General features: G+C 35.8%; 1 protein-coding gene across 29 annotated transcripts in view; it reads left to right on the forward strand.

Moving 5' to 3' along the window:
• Adar (Adenosine deaminase acting on RNA) overlaps nucleotides 1-22145 on the forward strand; it is a 431247-nt gene that overhangs the window by 142617 nt on the left and 266485 nt on the right. For all 29 annotated transcript variants that reach the window (XR_012411758.1, XR_012411756.1, XR_012411757.1 and 26 more), the window contains one exon: nucleotides 22016-22100. Coding sequence is in view for 26 of the 29 variants with exons in the window: in XM_073977125.1 (XP_073833226.1) it covers nucleotides 22016-22100 (85 nt within the window). In the remaining 3 variants the exon portion in view is untranslated. The remainder of the gene's footprint in view (nucleotides 1-22015; nucleotides 22101-22145) is intronic.

Here is a 22145-nt window from a genome sequence, read left to right on the forward strand (position 1 = left end):
GGTACCGTTCTATGGGGGCTAAATGAATGCGTTGACCTGTACCGACAAAACTCTGGGGAAAGTTGAATACCCCCAACGAAGACTATGTACCAAATTTCAGTCATTTCGGTGTAATAATGAAGCTAAAACCTTACAAATACCGATAATCGGGTGGTACCCCGGTGGCTATATCAAAACGTGGACCGATATAGCCCATTTGCAATACCAAACATCCTAGGAGTAATAGAAACTTCTATACCAAATTTCAAAGCTCTATCTTAAAAATTGCGATCTGTATCTTGATTTCAACAGACTGACGGACGGACAGGGATATATCGACTTAGAATTTTACCCTGATCAAGAATATATAAACTTTATAGGGTCTCCGATGAATATTTCGATGTGTTACAAACGGAAAACAAATTTAAGTATACCCTCCATATTATGGTGGAGGGTATAACAAAATCGGGAGACAGTTGGTTTTAGCACGGCAGTTAAAAAGATGCAACGTATCATATGGTCCCAGTCAACAAGCGGGTCATGGGTTGGATATTGTGGTGAAATTGGGGCAGCAACACAGTCCATATCTTAGCTGTACTAAAATCACTCACACTTGTCTTTGCAACTTCACAATCAGCTGCTACCAAGTAAAATACAATTCCATATGTCTCTTAACAATTGCTGTGCATCATTGCATCACTAGCCAGTCAGCCAATCAACAAGATTGTTTGGAATCACAATCGAGCAAATGAAAAATTGTTCCCTTTCATCTTTGTCTTCATTTCATTGGCCAATAAAAATGCTTATGCAATCCATAAGATTGGCTGGCTTAACAGATTTTTTTTATTTTATTCTATTCTCTGTAGCTACTCCACATAATATTCTTAATTTTCTAAAGCCACTTTACTTACTGTAATCAGAAGAGTAAAGAAAAATATGAAGATGTAAAAAAATCCTCAAGTTTCCTTTTTCAATGAAAGGAGATTGTTTAAAACAATTTATCAAAGTTTATAACTTGTATTTGGACGAACACTCCATTTTTGGGTATTATATGAATTCTAGGCACGTTCTATTTTTTATTTTTCTTCTTCTTCTTCGTTACTCCCTTATAGTCCTCTGGATTTGTTGCAATCTTGCAAAACTATTCTCCACAATACCAGAGAGTCTAAAGTAAACATACACGTGTCCCCACACTAAAAGAGAGGCAGCGGAAATGCGGGCAAGCAAAAATAATTTTGTCACATAAACAGCAGAAGTTGTTGTTGTGTGACAAGAATTGTAGGGGATTGACTAATGGCAAAGTGGGATAACAAACATTTATGAGGAGGACTCTTGGATGAGTTCTCATGAGAATAACGTGTAGTCATCTATAAGAGAACATCAATTTGTTTTACCGGAAGACCTCATAGACCACTTACGAAAAACCCTAATGGCATACCATTAGGGGTCATAAGACAACTAACGGCTTCTGCGAAAAAGGCTTTTTTTATTGAAAGGTTTCAAGGTTTTTATGAAAATGCTTTATGCACTTCTATGAGAAGACTTCAAGATATTCTCGTCGTGGTCTTTTTTGAGACAAACTAAGAGGGCCTAGGCAACACGGCATATTGCCAGGCGCCATTTGATTTTTTTTGTATAGTTTGCCAGTTTTTAGACTAGACTTACCACAGTTTGTCGTACGACCATGATATGTCTTGTTTACAGTGACTTGAAAAAATCACTTTGCATAAAAATGGAATTTACTTGTGAACATTTTCCTCCAAGAATTTTTCACAACTTTTGACGTAGATAATCGCCGCAAGAGTGTATTAATCAAATTAAAGCATTGTATGTCGATAAAGGACCTTCCTATAGGACTATAAAACACTGGTTTAATGAATTCAACCGTGGTCGGCACTCGCCAAGAAACGAAGGTCGTGAGGCTCGCCCAAAATCGGTCGTTGTGCCAGTAAAAAAATATGCCGTGCATGAACGGATAATGCGAGATCGCCATGTTAAATACCATGAGATAGAGGCATCCTTGGGCATTTTTTCCACCAACTAAGATTTGATATTGCATAAACACCTGGAGGCAAAAATCGATTTTTTCTCGTTAGATCCAGCAAAATTGGACAATCGCTCAAAAAAAGGCTCCAGTGAATTAGTTCAAAGAAATTGAGCACAAAATCGATCGCGGTGCTTTGAACGACATTTATAAGAGCCAAATCAAACGAAAGTTGTTCATGTAAGAAGCACTTCGAAACAAAAGGTTGCCTGTTTCTTCCGAAAAACTGACCGTGTGGCGACTATATGGCTTGAGAAATATAGGACAGTTAATTCCGAGTGGTACACTATAACTTGTAAGCCTGAAGTCACCCGATTCAAACCAGCGCCTGTTCGACCGGACTGTGGATCCAATGACTTCATTTGATTCCAGCACATCAAGAAAAAAGGCGTGGTCAATGATTTTTGTTGCTTGAAGATGCTGTAAAAGCGTTGGAGGTGTCTCAATCGAAGTGGAAAAGTGCTTCGCCAATAGGTTTGAGCGCACAAAAAAAGTGTATAAATCATACTGGAGACTACTTAAGATAACAATAAAATCCTTTTTTTGGTAAATATTCGCGTTTTCATTGTTAGGCCAAATAGTTATCGTTCAGCCCTCGTACTCATGATCTTCTATGGAATGTCGTATGAGAAGACTTCCATGGCATTATATGGAAAGACAGCGTGATCTTCTATGAGATGATCGTTTTGTATTCTAAGAAATCTCCTGGTCTTCTATGATATGACCTCTCGGTCTTTGTTGAGAAGATCTCTTCGTTTTCTATAAAAAATCTCGTCCTCTTCTTTGAGAATACCACTTCGTCTTCTATGAGAGGACTTCGAAGTCTTCTATAAGAATACCATTTGGTAATCGTTGGCAGACATCTTCTACTACTGGAAGACATTTTCTTTTTCTATGAGAAGACATCTGGGTCTTCTACTGGAAGATCTCTTCTTCTTCTATAAGAAGACCTCTTGGTGTTCTGCGTTAAGACCTTTGGGTCTTCTATGGGAAGTCCTCTTTTTCTTCTATGATCAGACATCTTTTTCTTTATGTATGAAAATGCCTCTTGGTATTCGGTTTCTATGATAAAACCTCTTGTCTTCTTCCGGTAGACCGAAGAAGACATCCGGGTCTTCCATGGGATGACCTCTTGGTCTTCCATGAGAAAGACCTCTTGGTCTTCAATGAGAAGACCTCTTGGTCTTCAATGAGAAGACCTCTTGGTCTTCAATGAGAAGACCTCTTGGTCTTCAATGAGAAGACCTCTTGGTCTTCTATGAGAGGACTTCTAGGCCTTCTATAAGAATACCACTTGGTAATCTTTGGGAAGATATCTTCTTCTACTACTGGAAGACCTTTTCTTTTTCTATGAGAAGACACCTGGGTCTTCTACTGGAAGACAGACCTCTTCTTCTTATATGATAAGACCTCTTGGTGTTTTGTGTTAAGACCTTTCGTCTTCTATGGGAAGACCACTTGTTCTTCTATGGTCAGACCTCTTTTTCTTTATCTATGAAAATGCCTCTTGGTCTTCGGTTTCTATGATAAAACCTCTTGGTCTTCTTCCGGTAGACCGAAGAAGACCTCTGGGTCTTCTATGAGAAGACCTCTTGGTTTTCTATGAAAATATCTCTTGGTCTTCTATGAGAAATACCTCTTCTTCTTCTATGAGAAGACCTTTTGGTATTCTATGGGAAGACCTCTTGGTCTTCTATGAGAAGACCTCTTGGTCTTCTATGGGAAGACCTCTTCTTCTATGAGAAGACTTCTTGGTCTACTATGAGAAGGCATCTTGGACTTCTATGAGAAAGACCTCTTCTTCTATGAGAAGACCTCATCTTCTTTTATCGGAAGACCACTTCGTTTTCTATGAGGAGACGTTTTCGTCATCTATAGAAGACCACTAAGTCTTCACTAAGAATTCAGCTTGGTATTCTTTGAGAATACCTCATTTAAACCAAACTTCTTTCGGAAAATTTGAAGTAGTTTCTGTCATCACTGCATGTAAGTCTTGCTACCTGGTGCTCCAAGCTTTGTTCGAAGTTAAACAACGCCTGGTGGTAATTCTCTAGAATGTTTTTTTAAAGGCATGTTCTTGGTTTCTTTTCGACCTCATAAAAATCCAAAATCTTAACAAAAATATTTAAATAATCAGGATTTTGACTTCCATTCCAAATTCACTTTTTTCCTTCATTGGATCCTCCCAAAAATCTTTAAAAATTCAATTTTTTAGCCCCCTTGGACTCTTCTAAAAATCATCGGGGATGGTGCTCCAAGCTTTGATCGAAATTCGCATATAGACTCCATTCTTCAACTTCGTCTGGTAATTCTCCATAATATTTATAAAAATTCATGTTCTTGGTTTCCTTGAGAAAACATCCACGTTTGTCTTCTTTGGATCCTCCCAAAAATCTTTAAAAATTTAGGACTTTGACTTCCTTGTGACCTCCTAAAAATTCACATGATTGACTTCACTTGGGGGCATTCCTAAAAATCTTTATAAATGCATATTTGAGGCGCTCAGCGCCAAAACGCCCACATGTTCAAAAAAATCAAACTGGCTATACCAGAACCTTTTAAAATATATACTAAAAAGTCCCTATTGCATTGTAAACACTAGGTTATACAACCTGCTAAAACAATGCAATACGGTGCTTTCTAGTATTTCAAAACTTTCCGGTTAGATATTTATAGCCAGTTTGATTTTTTTGAGCGTCTCACTTGTTGGTTTCTTAGGGCCCTCTTAAAAATCCACGTAAATGGCTTTTTTGAACCTTCGTAAAATCCTTACAACATATATCCTTTGGACCCTTCCCGAAATCTGTACAAATTAATGTTTTTGTTTTGCACCTTCCCCCATGTAAGGTTATTTTGTCTTAGTTCTTGGGTTATTGTCCATCGCCAGATGTTTCTTGGATCTTAGGGATTCGATTCAAGCACCATTCTGGTTATGCTATGAACATTATTTCTTAAGGTGTGGTCAATCCACCTCCTTTTCCTACGTTTAATCTGTTTTTGTGTGGGTTCCACAGCTCTATGTTACCTATGGTGTTGGGCCAGAATATCCTGCATATTATCAAGAGGCATTTGTTTGCGTGATGGTGTCGTTCTTAGGCTAGCCTATAAATATGTATATTGTTAGACTTGGCAGAAATCTTAAAAAATCCAATTCACGCTATTGATTTCATTGGTCCTTCCAAAAATCTTTAAAAATCCACTTTTTTGTTTTCATTAAGCCCTCCTAAATTATTTGTAAATGCCATATTTGAATTTCCTTAAAATCCGGCGTATTGGCTCCCGTAGTCCTTCCTAAAAATCATTAAAAAAACTTAGTTTTGTTTTCCTTGAGCCCTACTAAAAGTGTTTAATCATGCGTGTTTTTCGCTTCAGTGAGGCCTCCACGGTATTGGATTTCTAAATTAAAAAAGTTTTCGTTTTCCTTGTCCCCTTTCATCTATCGATTCTCCTAAAATATGTTTAATAAAATCAGTGTTGTTGGGTTCTGATTGGTTTCTTTGAGTCAATTTAACAATATGTTTTTATATGGAATAAGTACTTCCCTAAGAATACCTAAAACAGGTTATTTCCTTCCAACGTATCTGACTAAATTGTGTGCTACAGACAACCACCTCTTAAAACCTCTCAGAATTATTATGGTTAAAAGTACTCATCCTTAAAGTATGCAATGTTTTTATCACGTTGATTTTATGGAGTCCAGGGTGACGTATACGTGCTGTCAACACTTATACGCCACGATGATGTTATGTTTAATTCTTAAAAAATATCTTCTTCGATTTTAAAATTATTTAGAAATTTATTTCTTATCCCTTTTTGAATTTCACAACATTTCTACGGCCATACTTTCAATACAGTTTAAGGTACTGCATACAAAATTATGATATAGAAACGGCTCATACCGGAAGAAAAAGGAACTGAATGAAAGTAGAGTAGAAAAAATAGGCCATAACAAGCAATAACAAATGAAAAGAAACACGGAGGACAACGTGGAGAGTTTGGGATGTCTAAACATAGTCAGCAAACACACACATATAGCCACCATTACTACTATCCAAAACAAACCACATTTTAAAAATGACGACAAATTTTGAAATTGTGCCAAAAATGTTCATTTAAAATATAACCAGTATTTTATGTTGCTAACTGTTATTGTTGTTGGTGGTGATGATTTTAGCATTTGAAGATGCTGTCGTTGCAAGCCCACGCACACACTCATACCATGGACAGACAGATATTTGCTATAACGGTATTACTTATGATGATGGTACTTTAGCTCCGCCTTCTTTTTCATACACATTGGCACACTGTCGACTGCCACCACAAACACACACACTATTGCAAATAGAAAATAATTCTTTAGCTGATGCCATATTTTGTTGTTGAAACTGCATTAAATTCATGAGAATAATGCTGCTGCAGGTTTTTGTTGTTGTTTTTTCTTTCTTTTTTATTCGGTTATTTCACACAACATTTAGAAAATAGAATCCCAACAGCCAAACGATGAACCATTAGAATAATTGTCTAGTTTTTTGTTGATGTTGCTTCCGCATGCTATCAAAAGAATGGCAAACGTCATCAGCAAAACACAGACAATAAAGATGATTATGATCACCACCACCACTAGAATGATGAGATATTTTCTTGTTCTTCTTTTGCAAAATAAAATACATTTTTGGTTAATAAAAGAAATGCAAAAAAAAATCTTTTTTTTATAATTCAGAAAAACACGAGTGTAAATTGCCAAACAATAGCTCCCTTAATTAGAAATGTTTTTGTAAATATTTTCACTCAAATTGTTCTTTTGCTATCATTCATTCATCCATTCGAAGAAAGAAGTAGTGTTTAGATTTCTGGATATTTAATTGGACAAAATAAAACAATTGTTATTTTGAAATTGCTTGTTTTCAGCGCCTGGGGATAGGCAATATAAGTTAAGATTTTCTGTTTAATTCAACTGAATGGTATGGTGTTTGGTAGACGAAAATAAAAATAAAAATATTCTTCAGAAAATAATAAAATTTTAACTGTTCGTTAAATTTTTGATCTTCGTAAATATTATTAATATTTTTCTGTTTTTGTGTTATTTTGATCTTCCTAAAAAATCTTAACAAATTATGGTTTTGCTAGGGTGTCCTAAAGATTTTTAAGAATTTCGTGATTTTGTTTTCTGCTGTTCCTCCTATTGTTTCTAAAAATCTAGTAATCCATGTTTATATTTATTTTTTCAGGACCCTTAACATTTTTAAAAATTACGCCTAAATTGACGGAAGACTTTTCATGTCTTTTCACGTTCTTATTAGAAATAAGTCAAAGTTCGCTTGTGTGATTGACCTATCCGGGTCCCTTGGCAGAAAACTATTTTAATCGTTGTTCCCTCCGAAAATGGCATAGAAAGTGATTTTGTGGAAATCAGAAAACGTTGCGGTGGAAGGCCGTCTTTTCACGATCTTATTAGCATTAAGTTAAAGTCCGTTTGTGTAATTGACCTAACCGGATTACTTACTTACTTAGCTGGCCCATTACAGAACATTTGTTCCATGGACCGAACTAAGCAAAGATCTCCAATCATCTTTTGGAATACCGCGCCTTTTGGAATACCGCGCCTTTTCATTTCTTCATCCACTTGTATGCTCCATCGAAGCTTAGGCCTGCCGATTCTGCGTGCACCGCCATGTGGCATGTATTCGTACGCCTTTTTAGCGGGTTCATCATCGCTCATTCTTATGATATGGCCTAGCCAACGCAATCGCTGCATCTCGATACGTTTAACTATACTGATGTCGTTGTATAGCAGATACAGCTCGTGGTTCATGCGACGTCGATATTCACCGTCAACGCAGATTGGTCCGTAGATCTTTCAAAGAATTTTTCTCTTAAACACACCAAGCACTGCCATGTCTGCTTGCGCAAGTACCCAGGCTTCGGAGCCATACATCAGCACAGGTAGTATCAGTGTTTTGTACAGCGTTATTTTTGTTTGACTAGATGTGGCTTTGTTTTTAAACTGCTTACTTAAACCAAAGTAGCATCTGTTGGCCAATACAGTTCTTCTTTTTATTTCACAAATGATGTCGTTTGTTGTGTTTACGGAGGTGCCGAGGTAGACGACGTCTTTTACTACCTCAATGGTAAAGGAACCAACTTCCATAGTCGGTCCGAGCTCAATGGACGCATTGCGCGTCGACACCATCAACTTGGTCTTCTCGCCTTTTACCGCCAGACCCACTTTAGCAGATTCTCCTTCGACCTTCATAAAGGTATCAGTTACTTCTTTTACTGATCGTCCCATGATGTCTATATCATCAGCATAAGCAAGTAACATGTGACTATCCGTGTAGATTGTGCCACTTCTTTTGAGGGTTGCCTCTCGTATAACCTTTTCCAGCAGGATGTTGAACAGATCACACGAAGGGCTGTCTCCTTGTCTGAAACCTCTTTTGGTACACAACTCTTCGGAGAGGTTCTTTCCTATTTTTACTGAAGATCTTGTGTCAGTTAGAGTCATTTTACAAAGCCGAATGAGCTTTGCGGGGATACCAAATTCAGACATTGCGTGGAATACCTTTGATCGGAGGGGACTGTCGAATGCTGCTTTATAATGGACAAAAAGGTGAAATGTGTCGATCTGCATCTCTTGGGTCTTCTCTAGGATTTGTCGCAGGGTAAATATCTGGTCAATGGTGGACTTGCCAGGTCTAAAGCCACATTGGTATGGTCCAATTATTTCGTTGACCATTGGCTTTAGTCGTTCGCACAATATCCCTGACACTATCTTATAGGCAATAGGGTGAAGACTTATGCCCCTATAGTTGGAGCATACAGTCTTATCTCCTTTCTTGTGGACGGGACATAGGATGCTCAGGTTCCAATCGTCGGGTACGCGTACTTCCTGCCAGATGGTGCTAACTAGATGATGCATACACCTTATCAGCGCGTCGCCTCCAGTTTTAAACAGCTCGGCTGGTAAGCCATCGGCTCCTGCTGCTTTATTATTCTTCAGCCGGTTGATTGCTGTTTTTTTTTACCTCATCTTGGCCGGGCGGTATACATTCTATACCATCTTCTGGGATTGGATCTGTGGTATCATCGTCTTCGCTACTATTGGAGATTGGAGAAATGTTCCTTCCATATCCTGAGCACGCTATCTGTATCTGTTACCAGATTACCTTGCTGGTCTCTACAGGAGGATGTGCCTGTACCAAAGCCATCTGTTTGATGTTTCACTCTTTGGTAGAATTTTCGGACTTCATTCTGGCTCCTGTACATCTCGATTTTTTCACACTCCCGCTTTTCCATTTCTCTCTTTTTCTTGCGGAAAAGACGTTTCTCTTCTCTCCCTTTCTCCCGATATCTCTCTCGTGCGCTACGCGTTGCTACTGATTGTAAAGTAGCTCTATATGCCGCATTTTTCTCTTCGGTAGCTGCACGACACTCCTGGTCATACCATGAATTCCTTTGTGGAGGTCTCTGGAATCCAAGTATAGGATGGGCAATATGTTGCCATTGTGTTGTTATGTTATCGGGACAAGGAGTGCTCGCGTTAAGCAATTGGGCTAGTTGAGTGCAATATGCTGTGGCTATCTGTTGTGTTAGCAGCCTATCGATGTCCAACTTCCGCGTTGTGTCTGTTCGTGCTTTATTTGCAACGTTTAGACGGGTACGTACCTTTGCTGCAACAAGGTAGTGGTCCGAGTCTATGTTTGCACCTCGGAACGATCGAACATCCAACACGCTTGATGCATGTCTTCCACCTATCACAACGTGATCAATTTGATTTCTTGGTCTTTGATCTTGCGACAGCCATGTGCCCTTATGAATATCGAGATGCTTAAATCTGGTACTGCTAACTACCATGTTTCTTGGAGCTGCAAAGTCTATCAGCCTCATACAATTGACAGATGTTTCACTGTGGAGAGTGAATTTCCCGACTGTTGGGCCAAAGATATTCTCCTTTCCAATTTTGGCATTAAAATCGCCTAGAATAATTTTAATGTCATGGGCAGGGCAACGGTCATAAGTTTCTTCTAAGCGCTCGTAAAATATATCTTACGTCTGTTCGTCCTTGTTTTCAGTGAGAGTATGAGCGCAAATAAAGCTGATGTTGACGAATTTTGCTTTTAATCGAATTGCAGCGAGTCTTTCATTCACAGGGGTGAAGCTGGAGACCAGATGTTTTAACCTCCGACCACCTACAAATCCGCAATCAAATTCATGCTTTATGTCATGGCAGCTATAATACAGTGCGTCACCTTTAGGTGTTGTTGTGACGCCTTTCCCGTTCCATCGTATTTCCTGTATGGCAGTAATATCGGCCTTGTACTTTTCAAGTACATCTGCCAATGCGTAAACTGCACCTTTTCTATAAAGAGTGCGAACATTCCAGGTGCAGATTCGCAGATCATGGTCCTTAAAACGTTTGCGGGGGTCGTCAACTTTAGAAGGGTTTGTTTTTCTTTTCTTTCGCTTTTTCATAGTAGGCTGTTTTTTCTAGGGGAGGGTTACTAACCCGAAGGCCAAAACCCAAGTTTTTAACGTTCTTATGGGTGAACGCGCGGCACATGGAAAGTACAGACACAAACGACAAAAACCCTAGTTGGGTTTTGTTGTGTCATGTCCATCTTGGATTTTATGGCCCCTAAACTAAACATGGTTAAATATTGACTTTTTAAAGCAATTCTGGCCTATATCTCTTAAACCTATGTGAAATTTCATTTGGCCTCTGAAGCAATATGGTAGATAAGGGCAAGAATAAACTATTTGGAGAAATAATGAACTCGAAAAGCTACATTTATTGCCTCAAATTTTATAAAATATCGAAAATTTCAGTTAATTTTTTCTTAATGTTTTCTTTTCGAAAAATATTCGCTGGAATGTAATACACAACTTTTCGTAACATGTTATTGTTGTGAAATGCCTCTATCACGTTGTTTTCAGTATATTTTTCAATGACCATATAATAAATATGTCAATAATGAGGTGAACTCCGAAATGCGAGAATAAACTGTTGGTGTGAACTGTGTTTGAAACACGTGTAGTAAGATATGAAGCAATATACCGGTGAAACAACGTAAAGTAAGCATTTTAGAGTTTCAGAATGTTCTGCAGAATTGTTGAGAACTTTATTTGGAATATTAATGCAGAAAGTTACTTATTTCAACTACCAATAGTTTAGCTGATACTGACCAGCATTTCAGCAATTATGTAAAATTTTCCATATTTTATCGAGTTTCATGCCCTAGATAGATTTTGTCTTATGTGGTCGCTTCAAGTGATAAGTTCAACTAGTTTAGGGCTACAGTATTGCCAAAGACAGCATGGCCAAATTCCTATTCGTTTCTGAGATAAAGGTCCGATAAATGCCAAAAAAAATTTAGTTACAGTCCGGTTTAGATGGGGCCATAAAATCCGACTGGATCTGATGGGACAAAACCATACCAAGGTTTTTGTAGTCTCAATATGTACTTTCAAAAAATGTACACTAGAAGTTGTTTGTATTTTCAGTGTTGCATAATGTCATCGACCACAGTTTACTTCATTTGTGTCCTATAGTTGCGAAACTAATTTTTGAAAAGTTTACCTCTACGTAGGAATTCATATTAATTTCCCCATTTTGCTTCCATTAACCATAAACTACCCAAAGAATAATGAATAGTCCCACATCTGGGTTTTTGGACCTAAAAGTATGCAGCAGAATCGCCTATTTCTCTTAATATTCATAAAAAATTCAACATTTCATTTTCCCTACAGAATAGTTACAGCATTAAATTCTGCTGCCAACCTTTCTTTGCATTATAAATCAAGTACACCCTTTATCTTCTTTAAAAACTCTTAGCCCTTTTCGTGTCCAAAAGGCTGGAAGAAAAAAAAAATATTCGTATAAAGTTTAATATGGCATTGTAATACTGTTAATATTTCCGCTCTATAATTTTGAACAATGTCTCGTAAGCTATGCATGTACGTTGTATAAGTTATTTTCATACCAAAAAAATAAAAAAACGAAATAAGAAATTAACATGAATAATATGTATGTTACCTCCATTGCCAAGAAAGGTCTGCTTGCACTAACTTTGTAGTTATTACATGAAAATGTTTATGGCAAGCTAATGGCGACATTACAGGTACACCTTACATATTTATGTAATAATTAGTTTTATTTGGCATATTGACGTCACTAAAGACCTTAGAACATTTCTTTACATTTTTAAGGGTCTCATTATCAGTATACATATATACCTCTTTCTATTATCAGCATAATTATGTGGTCTGTTGATAGCTTTTGATAAGTGAAAAATCTCTACTTGTTCTTCCTGGGTTTACAGAGTAGCATATAAATGCGATGATGAGGAAACATATTATTTATCAGTAGAAACTCACTATACAGTTGTACAGAATGATTAGGTACCATTCGACGAGTACGCGTATATCATACCCGGCAGTCGGCAAGGAACTTAAACACTTAGCCGATAGCTTTTATTGCTTGCACTTTTTATAATTTTCTTTTGTATAATTTCTAATTATAAAAAATATGTTTAAATATGCCTCATTATCCATTGGATCCTGTTGCCTTATTATTTTTCATTCATTCGGATTGATACTATTCTCTTTTCATTCTGCTATATCCAATACATTACCCATTCATAAAAGAAGAATTTATTATTATTTTTATAAAGGCCTATATCAAAGTCATCAGTTTATAGTTTTACCCTTTGGAGACATCGTTTTTTTCCAAATCTTTATTTTTCATTAGTATAATGTTTCCCCTTCTTAATTTTCTACAAATATCGTAGATATGATTTCATTACTAGAATATATGCAGTTATTCATAGAATATATGAACACATTCTGAAAATCTAAGAACTCATTCCCAGACTATTTGAACTCAAAAGAAAATTAGAATCTTTAAAATCCAAGTTTTATGAATCATTTAATATTTTCATAGAAATAAAAATTTTTCCTCTTAATTTTCTACCAATACCACCAATATTTATGAATTAATTCTTCAAATCTACGAAAACATTGAATTCACCTAAGAATTTCTTCCCAGATGCTACGAACACATTAGAAAATTCAAAAGTAGTTTTAAAATTCTAACAACGAGTTAATAGGACCTATTACCTGTACCTAGAATATAAGAACTTATTTCCCGGAAACTTTTAAAATTGTTTACAGAGCATAATTTTCAATTTAAAAAGCAAAACTTTAGGATTGTCCATCTAATTCTTACAATCTATGGATTGCATAATCAGGATTTTCGAATTCATTACGAGTATTATAATAGTTTGGAGCTGATTATTGTGAATCGTATTATTTTAAATCTTTGAATATTTTCATGCCAGTAACGTTTCTACATCATAATGTTCAACCAATATCGTCGATATGAACTTATTATTACAATATATTTATTTACTCTTACCATCTATGAACACGTTCTAAAAATCTCATTCCCAGATTCTATGAACTCATTAGAAATTTAAATTTTTGAATTCTAGGAACTCGTTGTTAGATTCTCTATCAACTTATTCCTAGAATATGTATATAATTTATTTCCTAGAATATATGTTCTTGTTTATAGAATAAATGTGCTTAGTCTTAGGGTGTAAGAACTTATTCCCACAATCTAAAATATCGTTCAAAGAACCCAAGAAAACATTACGAAAATCTAAATACACATTTCAGAAATCTAGGACCTCGTTCTTCAAACTAAGAATACTCAGAATCTATGAACTCATTAATATAATTTTATCTTCAAAAGTGGAGAACTCATTACTACACATTCGATTTTAGTTAATTCGTTATTAAAATCCAAGATTTCATTTTACAAATACATTAAATTCATTTTTAAAATCTAGGAACTTATTTCTTCAATCTATAAATATAGGTATATTTCCAGAATCTATGAATAAAGCCTCAGGCTGTATGAATTAATTCTCAGACTCTATAAATTCGTTATTAGAATTTATGAAACTATGAATCCAAGGACTCTTGTTTCCAGAAAACACTGAAATCTATAAACACATCCTCCGAATATAGGAATTTATTATTAGTGTACTTTTGGCTTCCTGGAAAATATTCTCAGAATCAATCCGTTTCTGTATTAAAAAATATTACATTATGTTTTCCTTTACTGAAATCTGAGATTTTGAAATCCACAGAATCTTTAAGATCTAAAAAAATCATTGTTAAAAGAAGAAATTCCATTCAAAAATTCTTTCTTAGAATTTAATAATTCGTTATGAAAAATTCTTAAAATCTATGTATACATATAATTTTTTACCTAGAATATAGGATTATGTTCATAGAAAAAATGTGCTTAGTCTTAGGATGTAAGAACATATTCCCACAATCTAAAAGGTCGTTCAAAGAACCCAAGAAAACATTACGAAAATCTAAATACACATTTCAGAAATCTACGACCACCTCGTTCTTAAAAATAAGAATTGAATACTCAGAATATATGAACTCATTAATATAATTTTATTTTCAAAAGTAGAGAACTCATTACTACACATTCGATTTTAGTAAATTCGTTATTAAAATCCAAGATTTCGTTTAACAAATATTAGAATTTATGAAACTATGAATCCAAGAACTCTTTTTTTCAGAAAACATTAACAAACATAATGTATCCTTCTCAGAATCCACCCGGCTATTAAAAAAAATATGACATTATGTTTTCCTTTACTGAAATCTGAGATTTTGAAATCCACAGAATCTTTATTATTATTATTATTATTATTATTGCTTTCGCGCCGGTTAGGAGGCGCATAGTACCGTACAAAATTCCTTAAATTTATTACGATCTTTAGCAATTGCTTATACTTGAGACCAGCTAAGGTTCTCCTTAACAGATTTTATTTCAGTATTTAAACTTCTACGCCAAGAGCCTCTGGGCCGTTCTCTACGTCGGGCCCCTTGTGGGTTCCAGTCTAAGGCTTGTCGAGCTATGTTGTCTGAGGATTTACGCAGCGTGTGCCCTACCCAACCCATTTTTTTATGAGCAATTTCTTTTTCGATTGGGATTTGGTTGCATCTTCTGTGTAATTCGAAATTTGGTATCCAATTATCAGGCCACCATATATGTAAGATGTGCCCTAAGCAGCGGTTTACAAAGCACTGTAATTTATTTGTCCCTCTGGTGCATACTAGCCATGTTTCACATCCGTATAAAAGTATGGATTTCACGTTCGAGTTGAAAATACGAATTTTGTCGGGGTGCCATATTTTCCGCAGTTTAGCAAAGGCACCTTTAGCTTTAGCTAATCGGGCTTGGATGTCTGCCTGGGTGCCACCATCTGGTGTTATTTGGCTTCCAAGGTATGTAAAGTTGGCTACATCTTCAATTGGCCTGCCATCAAGATGGAAGTTATTAACATTGATCCGTAGTTGCTATTTCTCTTCCTTGGTTTGCAAGTCATTTAATTTGCTTTGCATATGGCGTTCGGAAGAGGAGATCAATACAATGTCGTCAGCGTATGTTAAATCGTTTAGATATTCCATGTTTATGGGATGCCAGAGTATACCTCTGTTTGCTGGAGCATCCACACTCGACCGGAGTAACTCATCCATCACAATTAAAAATATAAGAGGGGATAGAATGCATCCCTGTCGAACACCGGCCACAATATCTATTGTTTCCGATAATGTGCCATTATGAAGAATTCTACATTGAAATTCAGTGTATTGCGCTTTTAATAAATTTGAGTGGTGTGGATAACAACATGATTCCTCTCCAGTTGTTGCAATCTGAGGTTGCGGCTTTTTTTTTTTTGGTACTTTTACAAGTGTTCCCTGCATCCATTCCCTCGGGAATTTTTCGGTTTGCCATGTGGTTTCAAATAGGGGGTGAAGAATCTGAGAACTTCTGTGTGGGTTTGCTTTGAACATTTCGGGTACGATCCCATCTGCTGCTGCCGCTTTGCCAGGTTTGCTCTTTCGAATAGCTAGTTCGATTTCATTAATACTGAGAATTTGGATATTAATGCGAGATATTTTTGGGATGTTGAGAGAGCTTACATTGATGATGTTAGTAGGAGAAGCAAGAGGAGGGCTGAAAACCTCGGTAATGTGTTCTCTCCAGCGTTTAAGCTGATCTTTCGGATCTGTGAGCAATACTCCATCTCTATCTTTGATAGGTACAGCCATGTTCCCTTTTGTTTTCAATCATGCGGTTTGTACAGTCATAGAGCAACATTGAATTTCCTGTAGTTGCAGCGGTTTCAGCTTCTTCGGCAATTGATTCAATTCATTTGCGTTTATCGCATCTGCATAACCGTTTAACACTGGTATCAATTGAGGTGTATGCTTGCCTGGCTTTTCGAACGTCGCTCCGCGTTTTGGCATTGTTCATGGCATTGTTGGCCTTCCTCCTCTCGTCAATTTTCGCCCACGTGTCGTCGGAAATCCATTTTTACACGATTTTGGCATTTTGCCCAAAACTGTTTCTCTGGTGGAAATGAAAGCACTCTTAATTGCGTCCCATTGCACGTCGATTGGAATATCTCGGGAAACCTTTTCAGTTTCTACATTGGAGTAGAAAGCATTGCTTATTTGAGGGCTCTTGAGCTTCCCAATGTTAAACTTGAGTGATCTTAATGTTCCAGGATCATTTGGCCGTGCAACTCTTAGCTTCAGCTCTGCAATGATACGGTGGTGATCTGATGAGATGTCAGCACTACGTTTGTTTCTGACATCCATTATGCTTCGCTTCCACAAGCGATTAATACAAAAATGGTCGATTTGGTTCTTTGTTGATCCATCTGGTGAAACCCATGTTATTTTATGTGCGGTCTTATGCGGAAATAATGTGCCGCCAATGACAAGATTGTTAGTTCCTCAAAGCTCCTTTAGAAGCTCGCCGTTTCATTCGCTGTTCCCATGCCATTGGTTCCCATCACATTTGCAAAATCTGTGTTGACACAGCCTACTTTGGCATTCATGTCGCCCATAACAATTTTGATATCTCCGACGGGGATACGCTGAGATACTCCCGATAAGCTACTATAAAACATCTATTTTTCGATTGGTTCTGCCGCTTCTGTTGGCGCATAGCACTGGATGATTGACACGTTTCGCACCTTACATTTGAATCTAGCGGTAATTTTACGCTCGCTAATGGGCTCCCAACGCATCAGTCACTTTCTCGCCACCGAGCTCAGAAGAAAAGCTACACCATTCGGGTGGGGCGCGTTTTCTCCTCGCATTCCGAAGAATAGATTTTCCACTGTTTAATATATGCTTGTCGAAATTATTCCATCTTGTTTCAGATATACCCAGGATACTAAGACGTAGGCGGTCGAATTCTCTTTATAGCTGGGCTAGCTTACCAGTTTGAAATAAAGTCTTGACGTTCCAGAATCCAATTCGTGTCCGTTGTTTCATTCCAAAAGTCGTTTGCTTGTATCGATCAGTAATTATTCTTTCATTTCTTATGGTTTCAGTAACAATTTAATCTCGGCGCAGTAGGTCGTAAACCTAAGGTCCAAAGTCTGTTTGATAGGGCTGTTATCTGTGGTATACAGTCACACCAGAGTTTTGTGTTGACCGCCCCTAACATGGGAGAAAGAGACACCAGTTGTAGCCGCTCCACTGGAATACCTACGCTACGCTACCTTCAACCTTACCGACATGGGAGGCCCTGCTAGTAGCTATGCTACCGCCGGCATCGCTTTTAGGTTCATTGCACTTACTAGGCCCCCTCATCGCGTCGAGGTGACAGTCCCTCGAGGGGACTAAAAATCATTGTTAAAAGAACAAATTCTATTCAAAAATTCTTTCTTAGAATTTAATAACTCGTTATGAAAAATTCTTAAAATCTAATAGCTCATTACGAAATTCCAAGAAAAACGTAATTTCAAAATCTATGAACATATTCTTGCAATTTATGAATACATTCCCAAGATAAATGGATTATTTTTCAGAATCTAAAAATTCATTCATTCTATAAACATATTCTTCGAATCGCCGAACTTATTTAAATAATAAAAAATAAAAAAATATATTCTACGTAATCATTTTTTATATGTGAAAATATTCGAAGAATCTATGAAAATATTCTCGGAATTTAAGATTGGATTTTTAGATAATATTAAGGAATTCATGTCGTTCTTAGAATCAATGAATTTAAAGATTCATTGATTCTATGAAAATATTCTGCGAATCGCTGAACTTATTTAAATAATCATAAATTCATTTTTAATTTTAGAATCTATGAACATATTCCTCCAATATATGAATACATTCCCAAAATAAATGGATCATATTTCAGAATCCAAAGATTCATTCATTCTATGAACATATTCTTCAAATCGCTGAACTTATGTAAATAATCATAATTAAATAATCATAAATTAATTTTTAATTTTAGAATCTATGAACATATTCCTGTAATTTATGAATACATTCCCAGAGTAAATGGATAATTTTTTAGAATACAATCTGTGAATACATTCTCTGAAACTATGAATAAATTCCCAGAATATAAGAATTAAATTTTTGAATGTATGGAATCTAATAATTCTTCAAAATTATTTTTATCCGAAAATCTAATATTAGTTATTTTTGAAAATCCAGAAAATTATTTTTTTTGTATCTTTACATATTCTCACAATCAGTGAATACATTCCGGAATAAATTAATAGTTTCTCAGAATATAAGAGTTACTTTTTGGAATGTATGAACGTATTCTTATTTAGAGAATCTTGTCAACAATACACATACTTGTTACAATATGTGAATATATTCTCCGGATCTATGAATATGTTTTCGGAATTTAAGATCTCATTATTAGATATTAACAACGAATTGAAGCTAAGAGCTCACTAGCAGAATTTATGAACTCATATTGAAAATCTATGAACAAATTTTTCAACAATCGTACGATCTATGAATACATACTCTAAATATATGAATAAATTCTTAGAATTCAATAAATCACCATCTCCATGTTAAACATCATTTCTAGAAGAACACATTCAAGATAAAAAAGGCTGACTTCCGAAACATTCTACATTCTATAATCGAATTCTTAGATTAACGAATTTATTCATAGCTTTCAGGAATGTGTTCATAGAATGTAGGAATATCTTCATTAATTTTTAAAAAGTGTTTTTATTTTATTTTTATATAGAACCAATGAGTGAATTTGGCTGACTTCCGAAACGTCAGTTGCTTTGTATTCGTGCATGAAACTAGGAGTTCTTAGATCGAGTTTCATACTAGAATAATTTTATGAAATTCCAGTAATGGGCAACTCGATCTAAGAACCCCTAGTTTCATGTACGAATACAAAGTAACTGTCGTTTCGGAAGTCAGCCAAATTCACTCATTGGTTCTATATGAAAATACAAAAAAACACTTTTTTTAGAATCAATGAAGATATTCCTACATTTTATGAACACATTCCTGAAAGCTATGAATAAATTCTTTAATCTAAGAATTCGATTGTAGTATGTATGAACTTGAACTTAAAATATTGGGTTCAAGAATACATTGGTTGTAATATTCTATGCCAAGAACTATTTTCCCTATCATATCTAAGATTTTCAAATGATTGCAAATAGGGTATTTTCAAATTCCACATGGCTTAGCACTAGTAAATGCTGCTGTCATTTTATCCAACAACGTTGTGCAACACTTTGTATACGAAGAAAAAAAGAAATGCAGAATATTTCAACAAAATATGATCCTCTTTTTCTTTGTGGGCACTTATATGTCTGCCTATGTTGTCACTGCACTGCTGCTGCTGTTGCAGCTTTCTTTACTAACGAAAATTAAATTTTCTAAAGGGCCAAGGGCCCTACCAGCAAGCTTTGTTAGAATGGCTTGGTAGCTATTACAGAAAACACAAAGCATTACAAAGTGTTTTCAGTCCCATAACTTTTTTTTCTGTAACAACGCCTCACTCACATAGCCTAAGAAATTATGACAACAATTTTCGTTTCGTTTTTTTTTTTGTTATTTTCTTCTTGGCATAATTTCAGTAAAACGAGACTAAAGGGAATCACGTCGTAATGGTGAAGACAAATGCTTGTAAAGAAGGGCTTTATGTTGAGAACGACAACTGGTTGAGGGATTTACTGCCGCTGCAACGAAGTGAACCTAAACAGACAAAGCGAGCAGTAGGAAAGGTTAATTTAAGGCAATGCACGTCGCAACAAATGCAATATCCAACCAGGCACGTTCACTTTGTCGTTGTCGTCATCATCCTCCTCGTAGTGACAACGAAATTGTTATCCTGGTGATAATATCACAGATTTCCCCCCGTTTTTTGCTTTGAAATGGATACAACGTGCCAGTATAAATTTTGCAGCAAAAATGCAGCTTTTTGTAGTATCTCTCCCTCCTCCTTTGTTTATTATTTAAATTAAATTTGAAAGCTGCCTAAAGGTAGGCACTAGCTAGCATTTTGTTGTTGTTGCAACTTCTTTGAGCGCGAAAGGAAATGACTATAAACCATTTAACCCAGTAGAAATATAATAAAAACTCCTAAAGCTAGGCACAACACTCTACTTCCATGCGTTTGTTTTGCATATAAAACTAAGTGAACGCCTAAAAATAGACTAGGAAAAATTAGTTCGCTAGAGTGTTTGTTTGTTTGTGCTTTACTCTGCAATGTATACTTGCTAGGCGGTTTGAATATTTATGGCTGCGTTGTGTGTTTATTTAATGTTTCCATTGCAACGCTGCTTTTCTTGTTTTTTGTTGTTGCAATCGAAAACAAAATTGTTGTTAAAGTTGTGGTTTTCTTGTTACCATTGTGCTTTTTTCCGCAGTTTTCTCGGCGTGTATGTACAAGTATGATGCCTTCCTTTTTAACCACATTTATAGCTACCGCCATTACCAACCAACCAACCAACCTCCACCATTCTCACCATCTCATCAGCTGTGTGGTTTCTTGTGGCTCCCGTTTGTTTTTGTTCAAATTTTATTCAAGTGTAAAAATGTTTTAAAAACTTGCTTAAAACAAACAGCCAACAACAAGAACAACAAATAAATAAACATTTGCACTAAATCAGCAGTTGCATATTTATAGGCTACCACGCGAAACTTGCCAAAGAACTAAAAAGAAAAGTTTGTTCAGGTGAAACTGAGAATGAAGGGTTTTGGTGGTGCGAAGGTACATTTTTGTTTGTTTCTGGTTTTATTTACCCGATAAATTGGTGAATATTCCTCTTTAAAAAATTAAATATTATTATCAGTCATAGTGGAAAATCTTTATTTGCATAAAATTAGTTTGTTTTCCCAACACACTTCATTTGTATTTATATAAAAAAAGAAAAAAGGAAACAAATTTCAATTGAATTAGCAATGCAAATACACAATGTTTAAAAACACATCCAATTTCATATCGAATTTAGCTACAATTTATCAGATGTAAATTTTTATCAGATGAGATATTTTTTGTGTTTTAATCCGCCAACAAACTATTGCATATTTGTATTTGTATGTTTTTTTTTTTCTAAAACTACAACCACTTGTCTAACCAATTGTCCATCACATACAAAAAGCGATGTTGTGAACAAAAACACGAATTCGGCGAACAATTAGAACAACGAAAATTAATTAATAAATAATTGCTGGTACAACACAAATAGGAAACGGAAATTGCTTAGCCAGGATTTAAAGGCATACAATTGAGTTTTAACTCCCCCTCTTCACTCTACTCAATATGTGTGTAGTATGTCAAATACACATAATGAGCCAATGTCAAATCAACCGCAACAAATCAAACGGAATTGTAAACAATTTTCACTGATGTCCTTTTGTGTTTTTGTTTTTTTGCTTTTTGTCCAAGTTTAATTATAATTTGAAATGGCAAAAACAGGACATTGTTTATTTGCTCTAAATCTGTTGGCGTAATTGTTGTTAAATTTTAGATGTTTTTTTCCCTAAAGCACTATATGTTTTGTGAAGTGTGATCTACTTTTTCTCTTAATTGTATTATATTATCGGAATAATAAATCTAATGGTATTCCATTTTTCCACTCATTACAGAACGTATTAACACCATCGTACGACATGAATGGCTACAGTCGCAAATCACCTTCAAAGCGTCGCTATGAAGGATCCAAATATTCAGGTAAGTTTATATTAATTTTATTTACAGCCTGTTTCACTATGTCGA

Source organism: Musca autumnalis, unplaced genomic scaffold (genome assembly GCF_047663935.1).
Source record: "Musca autumnalis isolate F117 unplaced genomic scaffold, ASM4766393v1 scaffold_3, whole genome shotgun sequence".
Classification (NCBI taxonomy): Eukaryota; Metazoa; Arthropoda; class Insecta; order Diptera; family Muscidae; genus Musca; species Musca autumnalis.